This window comes from Nestor notabilis, unplaced genomic scaffold (assembly GCF_000696875.1).
Source record: "Nestor notabilis isolate BGI_N333 unplaced genomic scaffold, ASM69687v1 scaffold15894, whole genome shotgun sequence".
Lineage (NCBI taxonomy): Eukaryota > Metazoa > Chordata > Aves > Psittaciformes > Psittacidae > Nestor > Nestor notabilis.
Genome location: NW_009925317.1, coordinates 31383 through 47861, shown reverse-complemented (window position 1 = coordinate 47861; position 16479 = coordinate 31383). Strand labels below are relative to the sequence as shown.

The following is a 16479-nucleotide window of genomic DNA, read 5'->3' as shown; positions in this document are numbered from 1 at the left end:
GTTAGGACAAAAAATAAACCACCTCAAAACCATTAAATGTATATAAAATTGTGTTTCATTGTTCAGGATGAGATCTCCCACACAATAAACCCTGGCTGTGTATGCTCAGAGGGACTTCCAGATATTTTCCAACAGTGCTGGATTCTTCAGCAAGCAACTACCTAAAATTGCTAGTTCTGGACCATGTTTCTAACCGCAGCATGCCCTCATGCACTCATTTCTTTGTAAGATCTGATATGGTTATTGCCTGCAGCAGAAACGTAAAAGAACAGACGTTTTGTTACTAACATTGCTCGAGCGGAAAAGAAATAGTGCCTGTTAATGCCTCAAGTCTACATGTGCCTTTTCTTAGACATATTCATAGTGAATCACAATGAGCTTATACTGGGGGGAAGGAGGTGGGGATAAGCAGTAATATGATCACAGTGACCTTGCTGGATGTGTTTGAGGAAGAAGTTCTTTTTTGAGACTGTAGCAGAAAATGTCTTGTACTGACTGAGGAAACCGGTGTATGTAATGCTGCAGTGCTTTCGAAACATGCCAGCAAAGGCAAATTTGCGCCCAGCTTTTATTGTGGTATGATTCATTTCATTACTGTGAAAAGCTAGAGGCTGATAAAAGACTTAGTGCCATTTGCTCACTGTATGATCAAATTCGTATTTTATTTCTGTGATTTCATGCTAGTCCTTGTCATGCAGAAGGCGATCTTGACAGCATGTCTATATTTTGAAGGGGTTGTCCTAAGTCACTAGTCAGCCGGAGAAATGTGAACTGCCACATCTCCAAGAGCTGAAAATAGTGAAATGAAACAATTCTGGCAGACACTGTGGCAGTGAGTGTTTCACCACAAAACTCACTTGCTGTGGGGGTTTTGCTTTGTAATTTAATCAATGCAGAACTAACGGCACCATCAATATCGATCAGGCTGTGAAGGCTTTGCACTATAGCACTGTGACTCCCAGGTTGCTTTCCATTAGCCTGTATGCATAATAATGAATGTCAGCACCTCCATGGCTTGGCAGGTTCACAGGGGAAGCCCAGCAGTGCACCATAAGGGCCTAAGCAAAGATATTTTATAGGAATTTAGATTTTTTTTTAGGTACAAACAATTGGAGCAATCTAACTCACAGGTCAGCAGTTCTTGCATCAGCCAAACAGCATATTTGACAGCTTTGCAGATGACACGGGCTATTTGTGAAAGCCTGCTTGACCCAGGGGGCCATTAGCAAGATCTATAGGCAGAATAGCCCCTCCCTCTGCCTGAAAGTGCTTCTAGTGCCCTGGGTTGACCTGTCACACTTGAATCTCTTGTATCTTCTAATGTTGTGGAAGAATTCACCCACATAACACTCCCAGCACTTTCTGGCTAATAAACGTCTCCTTGTTTGTGCTGTTGCACAGAATATGACCCTTTGTGACTAGCTCAGACCTCCTTTTGTGCGTGAGGAGAGAGCCTGAGGATAAAAATAAAACTGGTTTCACCTTTTTGTGCCATTTACTCCTTGAAAACAGAGGGAGATAGTTGTGCCCACCAGTTCTCAGTGCAGTCACCCTTCAGAGTAAGATGCAGCTTAACCTCAGGTTTGCATTTGTATTGTAACTGCACTGAAGTAGATGAACAAAAGAGTCTCACATGTGCCTTTGAGAGATCAAGGTACCTTTTGTGATGCAAGCGGCTGATCTAACGCAAGTTACACACCCTAGGGGTTAGGCAGCTCCTCTTTATCCCGTAAACACCCATCATTTCCTCAAATGTCAGTACCTAAATGTTGTTCTTTTTAGGCAGACAAACAGAATTTCATGGTTTTAGGCTTGTCCCTTATCTAGCACTCACCCCAGGTAATTTCCACACTGCAAGGGAGGGAGTTGAGAGCAAGTTCAGAAAAGTCAAGCCCCTTCATCCTGTCGTGATGCAGCCCTAGTGCCAGCTGAAGCTGCCCACAGATGGGGTTCACAGGGTCTGGGGAAGGCCAGGTTGACATAGCTACTTCAGAGAGGGCCTGAGCCTCCTGTGCCAGCCCATGGGAATGAGGTCTTGGGTTCTCAATGATCCTAAGGCTGTTCATACCATAGGTGATGAAGGGCAAGGTAGACACCAGCCAGTAATGGCTTTGACAGCGTAGATAATCTGGGGTTAGGAGTGGTGATATCTGGAAAGCCTTAAATCCAAGTACAGAACTGATTTGATTTGTAACTGCTCAGCACACCATTTCACAGATAGAGAGACTTCAGGTAGGATTCTTTAAACACTGATGGAAGGAAGTTCTTCAAGGCAGGGATTGCTTCATGTTTTCCTAAAGGAGGGCTATAATACACTGGGGGCTTAGTTAGGACATAAGATTATACCTACACACATTTTCAGTCTAGCTTTCCCACTGAGGCTGCATGAGTGGAATTTGAGTCCTAGAAAAGCTGAAGGGTTTACCTAACAGGAAAACTATTGCAGGACTTAAAGTCTAGGGTGGTCATCTGATTAATGTGTTTTGACAGTTACTAGGTCTTGTTGGCCTTCTTGTGCGGTGCTATTTCTGTAATTAATGGGCAAGGACTTTCTAATGCTCCTCAGTGCTGCCCAAGCGGTGCCAATACACTTGAAGCACACAAAACAATCACCAAAAGAGCTGGAACAGGGCTGCCAAAGATAAGGAACGAAGACTGTACATGGTTTAATTTACCCAGTTGTTGACACAAACTTGGCTTGGTTAAAGTAAGTGAAGCCAATTGTATAGAAGTGTCAGTAATTGACTTTACATTTGAAGAATGTAATTCCAGTTTGAGAACAAGTGATTTTACAAACACTGAAGTGTTGGATGGCATGAAGCAAGAACAACCATGGACTCATTTTGTACCTAAATATGTTATATATAGATTAGAGAGCTAACATAGAGAAGCTTCCTAGAGGAAATGCTATTTATAGGAACCTTGAGACTGTTAAGCCTTAGAATGTGCAGGTCTAACTTTTTGACTAGCCAACATGAATTACATATCCTATAGAAAAGCACAGTTCTATAAAGGTAACTTACTCACATTTCTCCTGGGGAGAAAGTCAATTAACCATGTAACAGCTTTTTCCAAAAATGGAAGCAGTTCTTGAAATGCATCAAATGAGTGAAGCAGAAGGGGAAATGAAAGATGAGCCTAAAAGATACCAAAGCTGACTGCAATTAATTCCATAGCAGATTTTCATATATAAAATTTGGGAAATGCATTTGAGGTTCTATTTTCTTCCCCTTATGTAAGAACATTGGAAAACTTTAATTGGATCCTCCCCTGTGATGTTCAATGACGCAAATACTGAGTGAAAAAAAACCTAAAGTAAGATATATTTTTAATGTCAGTATGTAATTAATATACAACATAACTCAGACTTAATTGCTATAAAAGCAAAATAGTTTTGCTCACTGATCTATACGCATAAAACCCAGATTTCCAAAGACATTATACTCACAGAAAATACATGGATTCCGAGAGAAATAAATTGGTCAGGTGGTAAAAGGCGCCAGAACTGCAATTTCCTTCTTAACCAATTCTGCAGTGTACTTTGTCTTGCTCCTTTCATTGTCAGCAAGAGGATAAAAAAGGCTTTTCTGTCTTGGTTCTTACTGGTCTCAGCCACCTCTGATTCTCAGTTCTCATTGTCATATAGTATTTAAGCAACACCCCCCCAAAACTGTGGCAGAATGTGCAAATTCTGCCCCTTGCCTGACCCACAAATACTTCGTGCCAAGGGTCCTGGACACCAAAACCAAGGATGTCAATGGTATAATTTGCACACTAGTTTTGAAATAGCCAAATTTCACTTAAAACATCTCAGCATTCCAGTTGTACCATAGGGTTCAAATACAGAAAAATCTCTTAAAAATCTGGTGAGATGCCTGATTCAGTCTTCTGAAAACACAGTGAATCTGTGTAATGTGTATTCCACTAGTGCAATCCAGCCTCCTTTTAAACGATGCCGGTAATAGCATCTTCTCTCCTCTGAGAGTTTTTTCTCTGTTCTATTAAATCTCCATACTGGAATGCTCCTCTTCAGATGCTCTGCTTTTGTCTACCAAGTTATGCAAACATACAGTCCTCCAGCAGTAAACATCTGCAACAAAGACAGAACTGGCAAATCCAGTTTTGTGTTAAAACAGGCAAATCAGACATACTGCAGCTCTTGGTTCATTCTGATAGAAAAAACCTTGGAAAATCAGCTGCATATGACCACTGATGAAAAATGAATCAGATTAGATTTTCCTGTAGAGAAGAAAAGGGAAACACTCAAAAGAAAAAAGAATATATTCAACTGATGTCTAAAAATAATCAAATATTAAAGATTCCTGCAAGAATTTAATCTTTGTGTTAGATTTCTGACAGAGGCATTGAGGAGAACTACTTTATGATGAGAACAAACCAAGAGTATCTTTCTATGTGTTGAAGTTACCGCTGTAACTCCAGTTTATGAACATTTTGGGAACAGTTGGATTAGTCACCAAATAAAAAATTCAGTCTAAATGTACTTACATAGCACGTTTGCTTGAAAGAATAGCTTCCACCCCAAATCTTTTTCCTCTTGGCTAGCTTTCAGAACTGAATCAAGGATACTCTTTCTCAAGTATCATCTTTTTCATTGTCAACAAACCAAGACTGGTAGCACAAAAAAACTCTAAATAGACAACATGAGGCCATTGGTGGTTCATGCTCTGAGATATGAGTTCTTTTATTAGACCTTTACCTTCTGTGATGTTTTAAGAGTTGCTGCAGGTTCTTAAAAATGAGTAAGAATTGTCCTATTCTGAACTGTCAGCAGTTTGGAAATTTAAAACATTCAGGACATGTCTCAAGAAATTCAGTTGTTCTCTTTGATCCTAGCTTAAAGGGCCTGTTAGAAGTTTTAGAGCTATGTAGTTTCTTACACAGTTCCAATTATTATGACACTTCAGCTTTATTCTGTGAATGTACAATAATGTAGAAAACTCCTTGGAATTCCCTCATCAGCTATATGCTATTTAAAAATACATGTATTGGTTTTATATCAACATCCTCAACCACATTCAGCACTCCATTTATACCCTTAAGTTTAGTAATTCACAGAGCTTAAGCTTCACAGATTCCTACCAATAAATCCTCAAATGCATGCATAGCTTGATTTAAGAAAGATATTTTACTTGTGTTTCATACACAAAAAACTGATAATCAACAGTGGCTTAAAAAATTAACACTACTCCACTTTTCCACAAGTGTACAAAAAAGAAATAATGAATTTACATTCAATGGTAAAGCTTAATGTCCACTCTAATAATAGTTGCATTGACATTCACATACACAAGCACAGAATAAATATTTCAGGATTCTTGTAAGAGCATACAGCATACATACAGTACTTGAATTTTACATAATGAGTGTTAATAGGGTCAGAAATTCATAATCTCATAGAAAAGTTAAACTAAAGTCAGAAAAGGTTGTGTAGGAGGTAACACGAAGGTACTGCACAAAGCTAGCAAGTTAGTAATTCCGTTTGTGTGAGGAGTTTGCTTCTGCTTCTTTATATTAGGACAGTTTGTTTGCAAAGGTGTATTCAAAGTGCAGATCAATGCAATAAAAAATAAAAAAGAACAGAGAAAAGATATTCTTGTATTTATTAATACATGCAAGAGGCAGCCCCCAAGTCACCCGACAGAATAAAGCTGTTATTGGCAAGTGGCCGATACAATACAGATGTTTCAGGCAATTTTTCTAAAGCACTTTAATAGCAGCAATTGTAACTTATAATGGCTCTAGACTGACTTCTGTTTGGGTTAAAGGGCATCATATTTCTTCAACATTTACAGCTATATTTCTTTATAAATAAATATCTCAACAAATAGCATAGTTAACATTTTTTTTTCTCTCTTTTGCATAAGTGTCATGGAAAAACTCTGACCTTTTCAGAGACATAATGTGCAAAATCATGTTAGAGTGGAAATAGGGACACAGAGCTTCACAGTCAGTTACATTCCTGGGATGTCAGCCCAGCCCTTCTTACACTCTGAGGGCTAGCCATGCCAGGGTAATGCAAGGCTTCAAGGGACAATTGTCCCAATGGCTTCCTTGATAAGAGATAAAATTTATGGTATCTTAAAGAGCTGTAAATGTGAGGTTTTATTTGCAGGGGTGTGTATAATACTTCATGTATAGGACTCAGTATTTCCACACAGTGACTTCTCAAGATTCGAAAAGTCTGGTCATCTCCTTTCAGATATTTCCTCCCCAGCCTGAACATCTTTGAACATTTGTGTTCATTAGGTGTTTCCTCTGTTGCGTATTTATCAGCTCTTCTTGCATTTTATAATCTGATCTCATATAACCTAGCTGACATCTGCACACAAATATTTTCAATCAGATAGAGGGTGCACAACATTAAAACTTTTAAACCTGTCCTGTAAGTGTCATCAAGACAGGAGCACAGGAACCACAGTGCAGAGTCCAACCTCTCACTGGCTGTACTGTGAAGATTCTCCTTTTCGGCGTAGGAGAAAGGAAACTTGTGTCTGCTTTTTAGATTCTGAAAACAAGCCAGAGTGGAGAAAAAGAGTTAACACCAGACTTAATAAAGCTTTTAAGACAAAACCTGTTAAGCAATTTAGACATTCCTGCTGATTTTCTCAAGTCTGTACATACAGGAAATTTGTTAACAGTAGGAAGAAGTTGGGAGTTGCTACATAGGAGAAATACGCCATTATTACAAAAACTGGCTAAATGGTTTATTTCAGTATAAACCCCTCACTGGTCACTGTTCTCAGTGGTGCTGTTGCCCTTTTCTTTTTTCTCCTGAGTCTTGTTCCCCTTCTTCTTTTTCTTCTTTTTCTTGGTCTCTTCCTTCTTGCCAAAGGTTATGAAGTCACTTTTGTCAATTTGGCTGTTTGGTGGCTCCTGCCGGATGGAGATGATTGCAGGAGATCCTGGGATAATGAATTTGTCTGGCAACTCACCAGGACCACCTTGTTTGGAACTGCCCGGTCCAAATCTAAAGGTCCAGCTGTTGCTGTTCACACCAGCTCCCACTGGGGGGGACACCTCTCCTGCCTCAGGTTCTGAAAAAGTCAAAACAGCAAGAAAACCTTAAAGCATCATTAAATACCAGCACTTGGTGAGTATCAGCTTCCTTTTTGAAAGCTATGGCTTTAGCCTGGTTTTAGCCAACTCTTGGTTGCCTGGCTACTCATCTGGGTCTTCTTGACTAGTTCTTGTCCAGGCAGCTCAATGCTAGTATGCCGTGACTCACTCCACATACTGCTGGGCCCAACACATTCTAGATCCCAAATTGTGCCTTGAAATACAGTTGTTTTCTATTTTTCTTTTGACTTTGAAGTGCATGGAGTAAGATTGCTGGGATGCAGCCCACTGTAGTGTTTTATAGCGTGAGACACACACATGTGTGCAAGGGTCTGTTTGAGGATGTCAAATTTGTGGCAAGCTGCCAAGAATGTCTCAGAAGTAAATCATAGTGCAATGAGTTCTGAAATTGGGAAAGTCTCCCCTATTACATTTCTTTTTTCTTATTGTAATATCATAACATAAAGGCTGAAAAACACCAGACTGGTGACTAACTATTGATTCTTTGAATTAATATGGTAGAATGGTAGATCACAGTATTTTATACACGCAAATCTAAAGTGAAGTCTGTCCCCAGCTTTAGGCTTGCAGTATGAAGCAAGTTTTAATTTTACTCCCACAATTTTGACAAAACTAAGCTAATCAGATTGAAATATTTACGTATGTTGTCCTGACAAGGATAATTTCCTAGCATACTGAGATGCAACACAAATTAGGTTCCTCTATGAGAGAAAGTCTTAGAACCTGGTTGTTTTCTTTCTTCTTAAACTTTGAAAATTCATTTTACATATTTTGAAAATTGAGAATTCAGTTTACATAGCTCCCAATTTTAAATACAAATGGCAATACATTTTGAAGTATTTCAAGTGTTTGAAGACTTGTGATTATGCACTGACGCTAAAGCCATCAAATCTGATGAAAATGCTCTTACCTACACTCTAAAAAGTGCAGCATCACAAACAGAGGACCTGTCACACTAGTAACACTCCTACTCACACACAAATTCTTGCAATACCACACAAACAGTGCCAGTACCACTGATCTGATTAAGTCTCAGCATCGTGTATTCTGCATCAGAGCTTTCCAGTTGAATAGGTAAAGATGTTCGGGGTAGAGAATGAGATGGGATCTGCATTGCAACAAGGAAAGGTTAAAAAAACAGCTGAGAGGGACTCTGTATCCCTTGGAAAAGTAGGCAAGAGCACAGAAAGGAGAAGTCCTGGGTCTCCAACATTTTGCCAGACCAGAAGATGGGATCCAGTAAACCTCAGCGACTGACTTCTCTGTACCCCTGTAGTAGTAATGGAGAATCCTGCATTTACTTTAGCAGACATACCATGAAATGAGCAGCATTTCCTGTGCTACTTATTCTTTTATGATTCTTCATCTTCTCTAATGTTGTTCATATATTTTATTTCATAACATAGAAAATAGTACATCATGTTTGCAGACATAAAGCTGTCTTGGTTCAAAAGCTAAAGAACACTTTCTGCTGCTTGACAATCCCTCTCTTGCCTGGCAGCAAAATAAATACCACTGGAAAGCATGATTCCTTTTTAAGCTTTTCCATACTTACACACTACATCCATGTTACAGAGCCAAATAAATGTGTATACATGACACATCAGAACTGTCCCTGAGACCATCTGTCTATGTTTGGCACATAGAATCTTTGGAAAGGAGGTGATATGACTTCACAATGTGACGTTCAATCATGACTTAGAAGAGCCTGTACACTTCTTTTTCCCCTAAGGCTGCTAACTGCTGAAGTTGTTTTAGTGACCTTAATATCCCTAGTTTCAAATACCTTTTTTGACATTATTATTAATGCAGAAGTTCCTCTACTTTACCATTTGCAGCTTTTCTGTAGATTTCCTACAGTCTTAACTATTACTTTCAGAATTTTTACATGTTCGTTGTTGGAAATGGCAATGTCCTAGCAAACCCTTTCATACTAAATGCATTAATATGAACCAGTTTTCATTTCTGCATAATAAAATATTTTGGTCAGGTACCTCTTATACTACTTTTGTTCCCTTGAGATGATAAATTACAAAGGTGAATATTGTGTGTCTTGGCCTTTTACCAAATTATTAATCAATTATCTTTCTCCAGCAATACAAAAATGTCATCTTTCATATTGTACATAATAATTTAAGCCTTATTTGACAAGTAAATCCTTTCTCTTTCCCAACAAGCCCATGCAACATTCATTCTAAACAACACTGGCCCAGACCCGGTGCTCTTTTCCTGTTCCTGGCAGAAAAAAAACAGTTGAAGGTGACCTCAAATAATTCTTGCTCTGGTTGGGGAGAGCCCTGTAGCAGTGAATAGTCCAAAACCTGCTTGGAAGTGTACAGGATTTCAGCCCTCCATGGACCACAGTGTCACCACAGAAGAGCTGAAACAACACGGCTGAAGACAGGACATCAGACAATGATGGTGAATTTATATTATCCACTTTATCACACAAATACAGTAACATGCAAGAATAGAGGGTATCCTTAAGGTACAGTATCTCTTGCCTGAAAACTCTTGCCAGTTTAACAGGGTGCACATCCATGTCTGCATTATGGAAATCTAATTCAGAACAGGATACTGACCCTTTAATCTGGTTCTGCAAAGACAAATCCACTCCCCAGATGAAGTCAGCAACATTTGTCATAAAGCCATTTGACAGAATGTATCCAAATGCAACAAATGCATCATATCTACTGTGGAATCAGGATTCTATCAATTTAAAGACTAAGGGGGTTTTGCTTAGATTTCTGTGGGGTTTTCTCCCAGACCCTGAGAATGTTTGTTTCCATACAAACTAAGCATTTTAATACTCTTTAATACTCACTAAGGCAAAGGAAACTAATTATCCTTACAACTGTGTGGAGAGCTCGCATACGAAAAGGCAGACAGAACTTAATGAGTGAATAGTGATCATTTCCTATGAGTGGGCCTTTAACAGACCCCTCAGGAAATTTCCTTCTGTGTGATTTACCTGATAACATGTGTGTTTATCTGTATTGGCAGGCTGGAAGGTCACCATTCAGCTGTACTAACAATGTTGTATGTTTGGGCATTTCAGATCAAGAATAAATGTCACTTACCACCTAGTTTCCAAAGCTTCCTTAACCATCTCTTCTCAGGAATTTAACAACAGAAACCTTCCACTGAGATGCTGTTTTCCATTAATAGGATTAGTTGTACTTCTCTTACATATTTTCTGTGTCTTATTGAATGCTTTAAACCTGTTTATTAAACTTAGAGGAAAATCTAAATAAAGCTAACACACAAGCTATATTTATAGCATTTGATTTAAAACATTACACTTCTATTCCTATAGCTACACAGCAGGGTTTTGCCACAGTTCCTACATATAAGCACAAAGTCTGGCCATTTCCTGGTATAACTCAAAGGGTTACTTTGGAGACTACCCCTTCGCTTTATTCTCAAGAAATACAGCAGTTCATGTTCAATGACCAAATGATTTAGTTTTAAAATGAATGCATGCAGCAGAACCCAAAATCTAGGCTGCACCTGCAGCTTCTGATGCTTCTCCGCCTGTGTGTCTGTGTGCTAAAATGGGAGACGAACTCTTCACCCCTTCCATTTCCTCCTACTCTCACCAAAATACAAGTGTCTCAGTAGACTTTAAATGGAACCTAGAGCAACAGAGGCTCTGCAGTTGAGTAGATCATGTACTTAGTTGGGAGGAAAGGACTTCTAGGCTGTCTTTCAAAATACTTCTTTTTCTGTCTTGTGACTGTTGTCTGAAATACACAGGCAGATTTACATGCCACAAACCTCCACATCCTAAAATCACCTATCCAAAAGCTTGAAGCAGTAGGATATGGTGCCTAGCTACTTTTTTCCTTTTCCATATGCATTTATGGGTCATACTCTGTAGCCCTCTACCTCACAGGACTTAAAAACCATAAATATCTCAGTCAATAGGCACTTGTTCAACAAGTCCTAATTGCTCTGGAAGTACCTGATTTCCTACACATTGTCAGATGGAAAGTATCATGTGGATGTTACAGGCTCCAAGATCCCAGAAAAGAGCAGATTACAGGTAAGCTGTGTCACCTTGCTGAGCACTGAACTTCTCCCTTGCATGCTCCAGATAGTCCTGATTTCAGCACACAGGTTTTCAGAGGTACCTAACTCTCCCCCATGCTCAGTGCTGGCAGCCCAGGCACCTACTACAAGGAACAGCGTCCCTAAAATTTAGCTTGTAGTAGCTGTGAGCACCTGAATTTCTTTTTCTTATATGTCAGCCACACAGTAAGGTAGCCCTTTGCTAAATTCAGCTATCAAAGAAGTAGGCATCCACTCTGAACTGTCTAATTTAGTTCCTGTTACAGTCTGTAAAGAGAGACAGAAGGCAGTTCAACCCACTCAGCTTAAAAGCCTGGTTTTAGACGCAGTGAGTTGTCTCTCCCTTCTCTGCTGGAGCTGGATTACCTTTGCTTCTTTACCCATAGATAAAACCCAGACAGCCAATTTAAACTAACCACTTTTGCATGGCTAGTCCAAAAGGAGCTGATTTCCACTCTCAGGAGCAAGCTAAGCAGCATCATGACTTGGGGGATGTTGTATTAATGACCATGTCAGAGTATGTAAAAAAAGAGAAGTTTGAAACTAATCTCTTTAACAGTGACAGCCACAAAAATCCTGTGCAACCATTTGCAAGATGAAGCCACTTTCTCAGCCCTAACCCCTTCAGAGGATTTTCATTTAGGTAGGCATTTACATCTCCTGTTCAGAAATACCTGAGAAAGCTTAACTGTATCGTTAAGGTCCCACCATTTCCACCCCTTAAAAGGCTACATTCGAGTTGTGACAGCAGTGACACCAGTACAGTTTAGGTCTTCAGTGATACTCTGCTGCAAAACTCTAAAGCACAGGTCTGCCGCTGAGATTCACAGCACTGTCTTTTCAGATGCAGCATTTGCAAATTCACTCAGTTGAAGGGTCAGCTTTCATCAGTTTGTGAAAAACCATCCAAGACAATGAGTAATGCTGAGTGATAGGTACAAACAGTCTGAAACTGAGATGTCTTCTAAATCTGGGGCAAAATGCCTGCTCACAGAACATGTCATCAGTCAGTCCACAAATCAATATCCCATCGGGTTTGGGCTAACTCTGCAGTTTCTACCTCACTGACATTTTTCTCTCTTTTGGGGAGGCCATGTGTTTTTTCCCTGTCCCTGGATAGCCCCACAGCTCCAATCTGGTAGAACAGGTGGTGCTCACTTCCCATAATGCGAGCTGACTGTATATTCTGAGTGTCATGTACATCGTCTTTACCTCCTATGCCTCTGCTGCTTTCTTAAGGAACCTTTGTCAGAAGAAGGCTAACTTGTGTTAGAACAGATGTGTCCCTGCTCAAGGGGGAGAAGAGAAAAGCATTTCTGTGCAGGTCTGTCTCCCTGCAGAGGCATTTTTGACTGTGTGACATGCTCAGCCAAGACATCAGCTTGCTTTCACTCTGTTCCACCCCTCCCCACTCACCACTTTGTCCCTGTCTTTAAAAATTCGGTGGCTCATGGACTCAGGAGATCACTTAGACAAAAGCTTACAATCAAACCATCCATTACTATTAAGGTTAAAGGAAATCTTTTTCAATTATTTTTCTAGGCATCAGAGCATGCCGACTAAAGCCTCTGTCAGACTATAACTACCCCAACAATAATCTGTGACCCTTCTGTCCACAGGTCGGAACAGCAAAACACATTAATTAAATTAATTTATATAAAACTGAGATCAGGCAATAAGCAGGAAGCAAATTGGAGAAAAAGCTAGTCATTAACCTGATTTCTCTTCCCTGCCTCCTCTGCTGATGCTGTACTGACTGAAGCTTCTGCTTCTGGCAGGCTTAATGAATATTCACCATTATAAAGAGTCTGACATTCTGCGCTGATTCTGAAACAGCACATCAAATGCAAACAGCATGCACTGAAAAAACCTCTGTGTCATTTGGAGGGTATCTGTGAACATTCTGGCTTCACTCATCATCCATAAGCCTTTTTGGGATTAAAATACCTATTTGAAAGAAAAGAAAAAAAAACAAACAAGAATGCCCCACCCCCCAAACAAACAAACAAACAACCACAAAACAAACCCACAACACAACAAAGAAAACTGATCAGATTCCATCATCAGCATGTTAAAATGACAAATACTGAACTGAAAGAGAAATTATTCTACTGGAACACAGTTGAACCATTTTAACTCTCATTTTGCCAAACAATCCCAGTCATCTCTAAGGGCTATGTCAATTTGGAGTCTGAAATTAAAAACCAAGTAAGTAATTCTCACTTTCTGCCCTTCCATCTGTTTCACTTACATCCAGATACAAAGCAGGCAGTGGGTGTGGACATCAGTCTCAGGTTACTGTCCATGCTGATGTTGAAATTTAATTTAAATAGACATTATTTATCTCATTATAAGAAAACAATCTTACTTGGCTGTGTATTAAAGCAATTGTCTCAGCTAACAAACAGTTCTGCCAGCATATTCTGAGACACATGAAAGCAAAAATTGGTTTGTTTGCTACCACAGTCTGCTGCAGCCAGAGCACAATGCAGGGGAAATGGCTTCCCAGAGCTGCTGAAGAAGCAGAGCAGAGTGTCTGCAGCTCCTCTCCTCTCTTTTCACTAAAAGAGTGTTTTCCTCCCACAAAAACACCAACTTTCTCAGGTAACATCCTTCTAGTGGATATTGGTGTCCAGTCCTGCTCCCTCCTCCATAGAATTTGTCTTAGAAAGCACCAGTTAGTACTTGCTCTGCACAAGCCTTCACCTTCTCTTTGCCAAAGTGAGGACTAATCTGCTGCATCACTGGGACAGAATGCACACACATCCAGATGCTCCATATCATCTTTCCAGATCTAATTGGATGCCAGACTCTGATGGATGCAGTGTATGAATGTCTGTGTTGCAAACAGAGGTTGTTAGGAACAGACTATCCTGCCATGGACTATCCGGGTAGCTGGATTTTTATTTGGCCATTTCACCATGTCTGCAAGCCCACAGTGATCTTTTTTAAGAGTTCATAGTTAGAAACAGGTTCCCCCCCAAAAAAACAAAAACCAAACCAAACCGACCCAAACAAAAATACGCACAAAAAACACAACAGATTATTTTCATTTTATAAATGCATTGTAAATATAGTGTGGGCAGCTAGAGCAGAAGCTGTTCTGTCCTTGTTTTAATGCAAACAGTAAAGCAAAGGGCACAAAATAGTGCAGGAAAACGACTTGGTGTTGGTGGGATTGCTGTGCCCCTCAATTCTTGGGAGGGAGAAAGGAGAGGTAATGCAGAGGAGATAATGTTCCCCTGGGGATATGCATGGGGTGGATTGGCCTTGCTGGCACCCACCCACCTCCATCAAAGGCTTTTTTTCCCCTTCATGTTAAACCAGGTGCTATGTAGCCTCCTTCAATGCCCCAAACTGAACTAACTGGAGCAGCATACAGCTGCCCAGGCTTCTGCTGAGGGCTGCTTTTAGGTGACACATCCAAAAATGTGGACTTTAAGATGAATCTTTAAAAACTGGGATGTCTGATTTGTGGATCAAATCTCCCTCTGGATGTGACCAGGAGGGAGGTGGCATTCTGCTTCCAGCTGACTGGTGCTGTGCATGGGTGCTGCCTCTATTATATAAAGACATGAAATATTGCCAATAGAGCAAAAGACATTGCAGAAGACAAAGCTCTGAATGTCAGGAGGCCAGGAACAGCTCTGTGCACTGCTTAGTCTGTGTTATAGAAAGCCAATTCTGGTTACTGTGTTCTGTCAAATATAAATAAAAAATAATTTAATTCTTACAGGCAAGCACTTTAATGTGAAAGACAACAGGCTCACAGACCATCATAAATCCTGCTGTGAAGGTGAAAAGGAGGAAGCATTTCCTGGCTGCTGCTACAGCCTGTAACAGTGTTCTGCAGGAAGCCAAACCCCCACCCGCCCTCGATCTCTGCTGGATGAGCTGTTGAACTGAGGCCAAGCGCACACACGCGCTCTCTATCCGTCGCCTCCTGCCACTGGAGGCCACCCTGCTTCCATGGGGTGTTCACGGATCAGCAGCTTGGACTTCGATTCTGCAGCCACTACAGTGACCTTCTGCATCAACCCCCAGCTCGGAGGCTGGCTGAGTCTGCTTCCCCGAAGAAAGAAAATTTCAGGTTGGAGATTTCAGGTTACTTGGAGGGAAGACAGAAGGTAGGATTAGATGTTCTCCTAGCATTGGACCTCCTGCACAGGACTAGCTTGTTTTTGTTTCTGTCCACCTTGCAGAGTGAACACTCCTAAGAGAATTCAGTTGAATTCAGTCCCTTCTGCTCAACAAAACTGTTTACCAAGTACCAGTCTCTACAGCTGTGAAAACCTGCTGCAGGTAAACTTATCTTAGTCCATGTTACTGCTGGTGCATAAAGAGGAAAATAGCCCAGCACGGCTGCCAAGACCCAGCACTGGTAGGCAAAAGAGAATCCCCTCTTTTTAACTGAGCACAATAGAAAGACAGTAACTATGGAAACTTGAAGCATCAATTTTAGTCTTTGGAAGCAGAAGCTAATTTTAACCAACTAATTGGATGCTTGAAGTGGTTGTGAAAGAAAAAGGGACATATTTATTTTGGTGCTCTAGAGGCATCTATTTTAAACATCAATGAACATGCGAGCTTCACCCTTTGAAAGAGTAGGATAATAATGGATCATGGACACCTAATGAGGAGTCTTAAGAGATAATTTTTTCTTTCTTTCTTTACCATCTATGTTTAGCTTGCAGCTTCAACCATTCCTCTTGTATATGGGTCCCACCCCAGCAGCCCAAACCATTGTAATTTCCAGGCCAGATGACTACAGTGTGAAGCTTTCTAATTGAATTTTCCAAAGCTTCAGAGAATGCAAAATATCTCTCTTAGGTTGAAAATGGCTCCCTGCTCTGAACTTCAGATCTGGAACCTGTGCCCTGGATCCCTATGTCTCTGATCACAAATAAAGAGATAATTTTACTGGTATTTTATGGATGAAAGCTGAAACTGGCTTTTTCTCTCTGGACCATAAAGGGGAAGAAAGGGTACTATTACTGTTTAGTTTAGTTTGGTTTTGTTATCTTCAAGGCATTTCTTCATTTTAAAAGTAAACTACACCATACAGGTATATAAATTGAATTTAGACCTACAAAATCCTTTAGCTGACCTACTCTGGCTAGATTATCACTGAAACTCTGCAAAATTCTCATTTCCCAAAAGCCAGTTGAGTAAATACTAACATCTATTTTGATTCTCACCGATATGGCTGTTAGCCAGCAACCTGTCCCAAAAGATCTGTGTGACCTTAATACCTTCCACAGGAAGGAGCTGCAAAACTGAAGACATCACAGGCCTCAAAACAGTCACAGG

At 40.3% G+C, this 16479-nt stretch overlaps 1 protein-coding gene across 1 annotated transcript in view; it reads right to left on the bottom strand.

The window, feature by feature from the left end:
* Positions 1-5131: 5131 nt before the first annotated feature.
* The window catches only part of PCDHAC2 (protocadherin alpha subfamily C, 2), a 42719-nt gene continuing 31371 nt past the window's right edge, over positions 5132-16479 (bottom strand). The window contains exon 5 of the mRNA XM_010013009.1: positions 5132-7055. Within this exon, the coding sequence (XP_010011311.1) occupies positions 6745-7055 (311 nt within the window). The 3' untranslated portion in view covers positions 5132-6744. The remainder of the gene's footprint in view (positions 7056-16479) is intronic.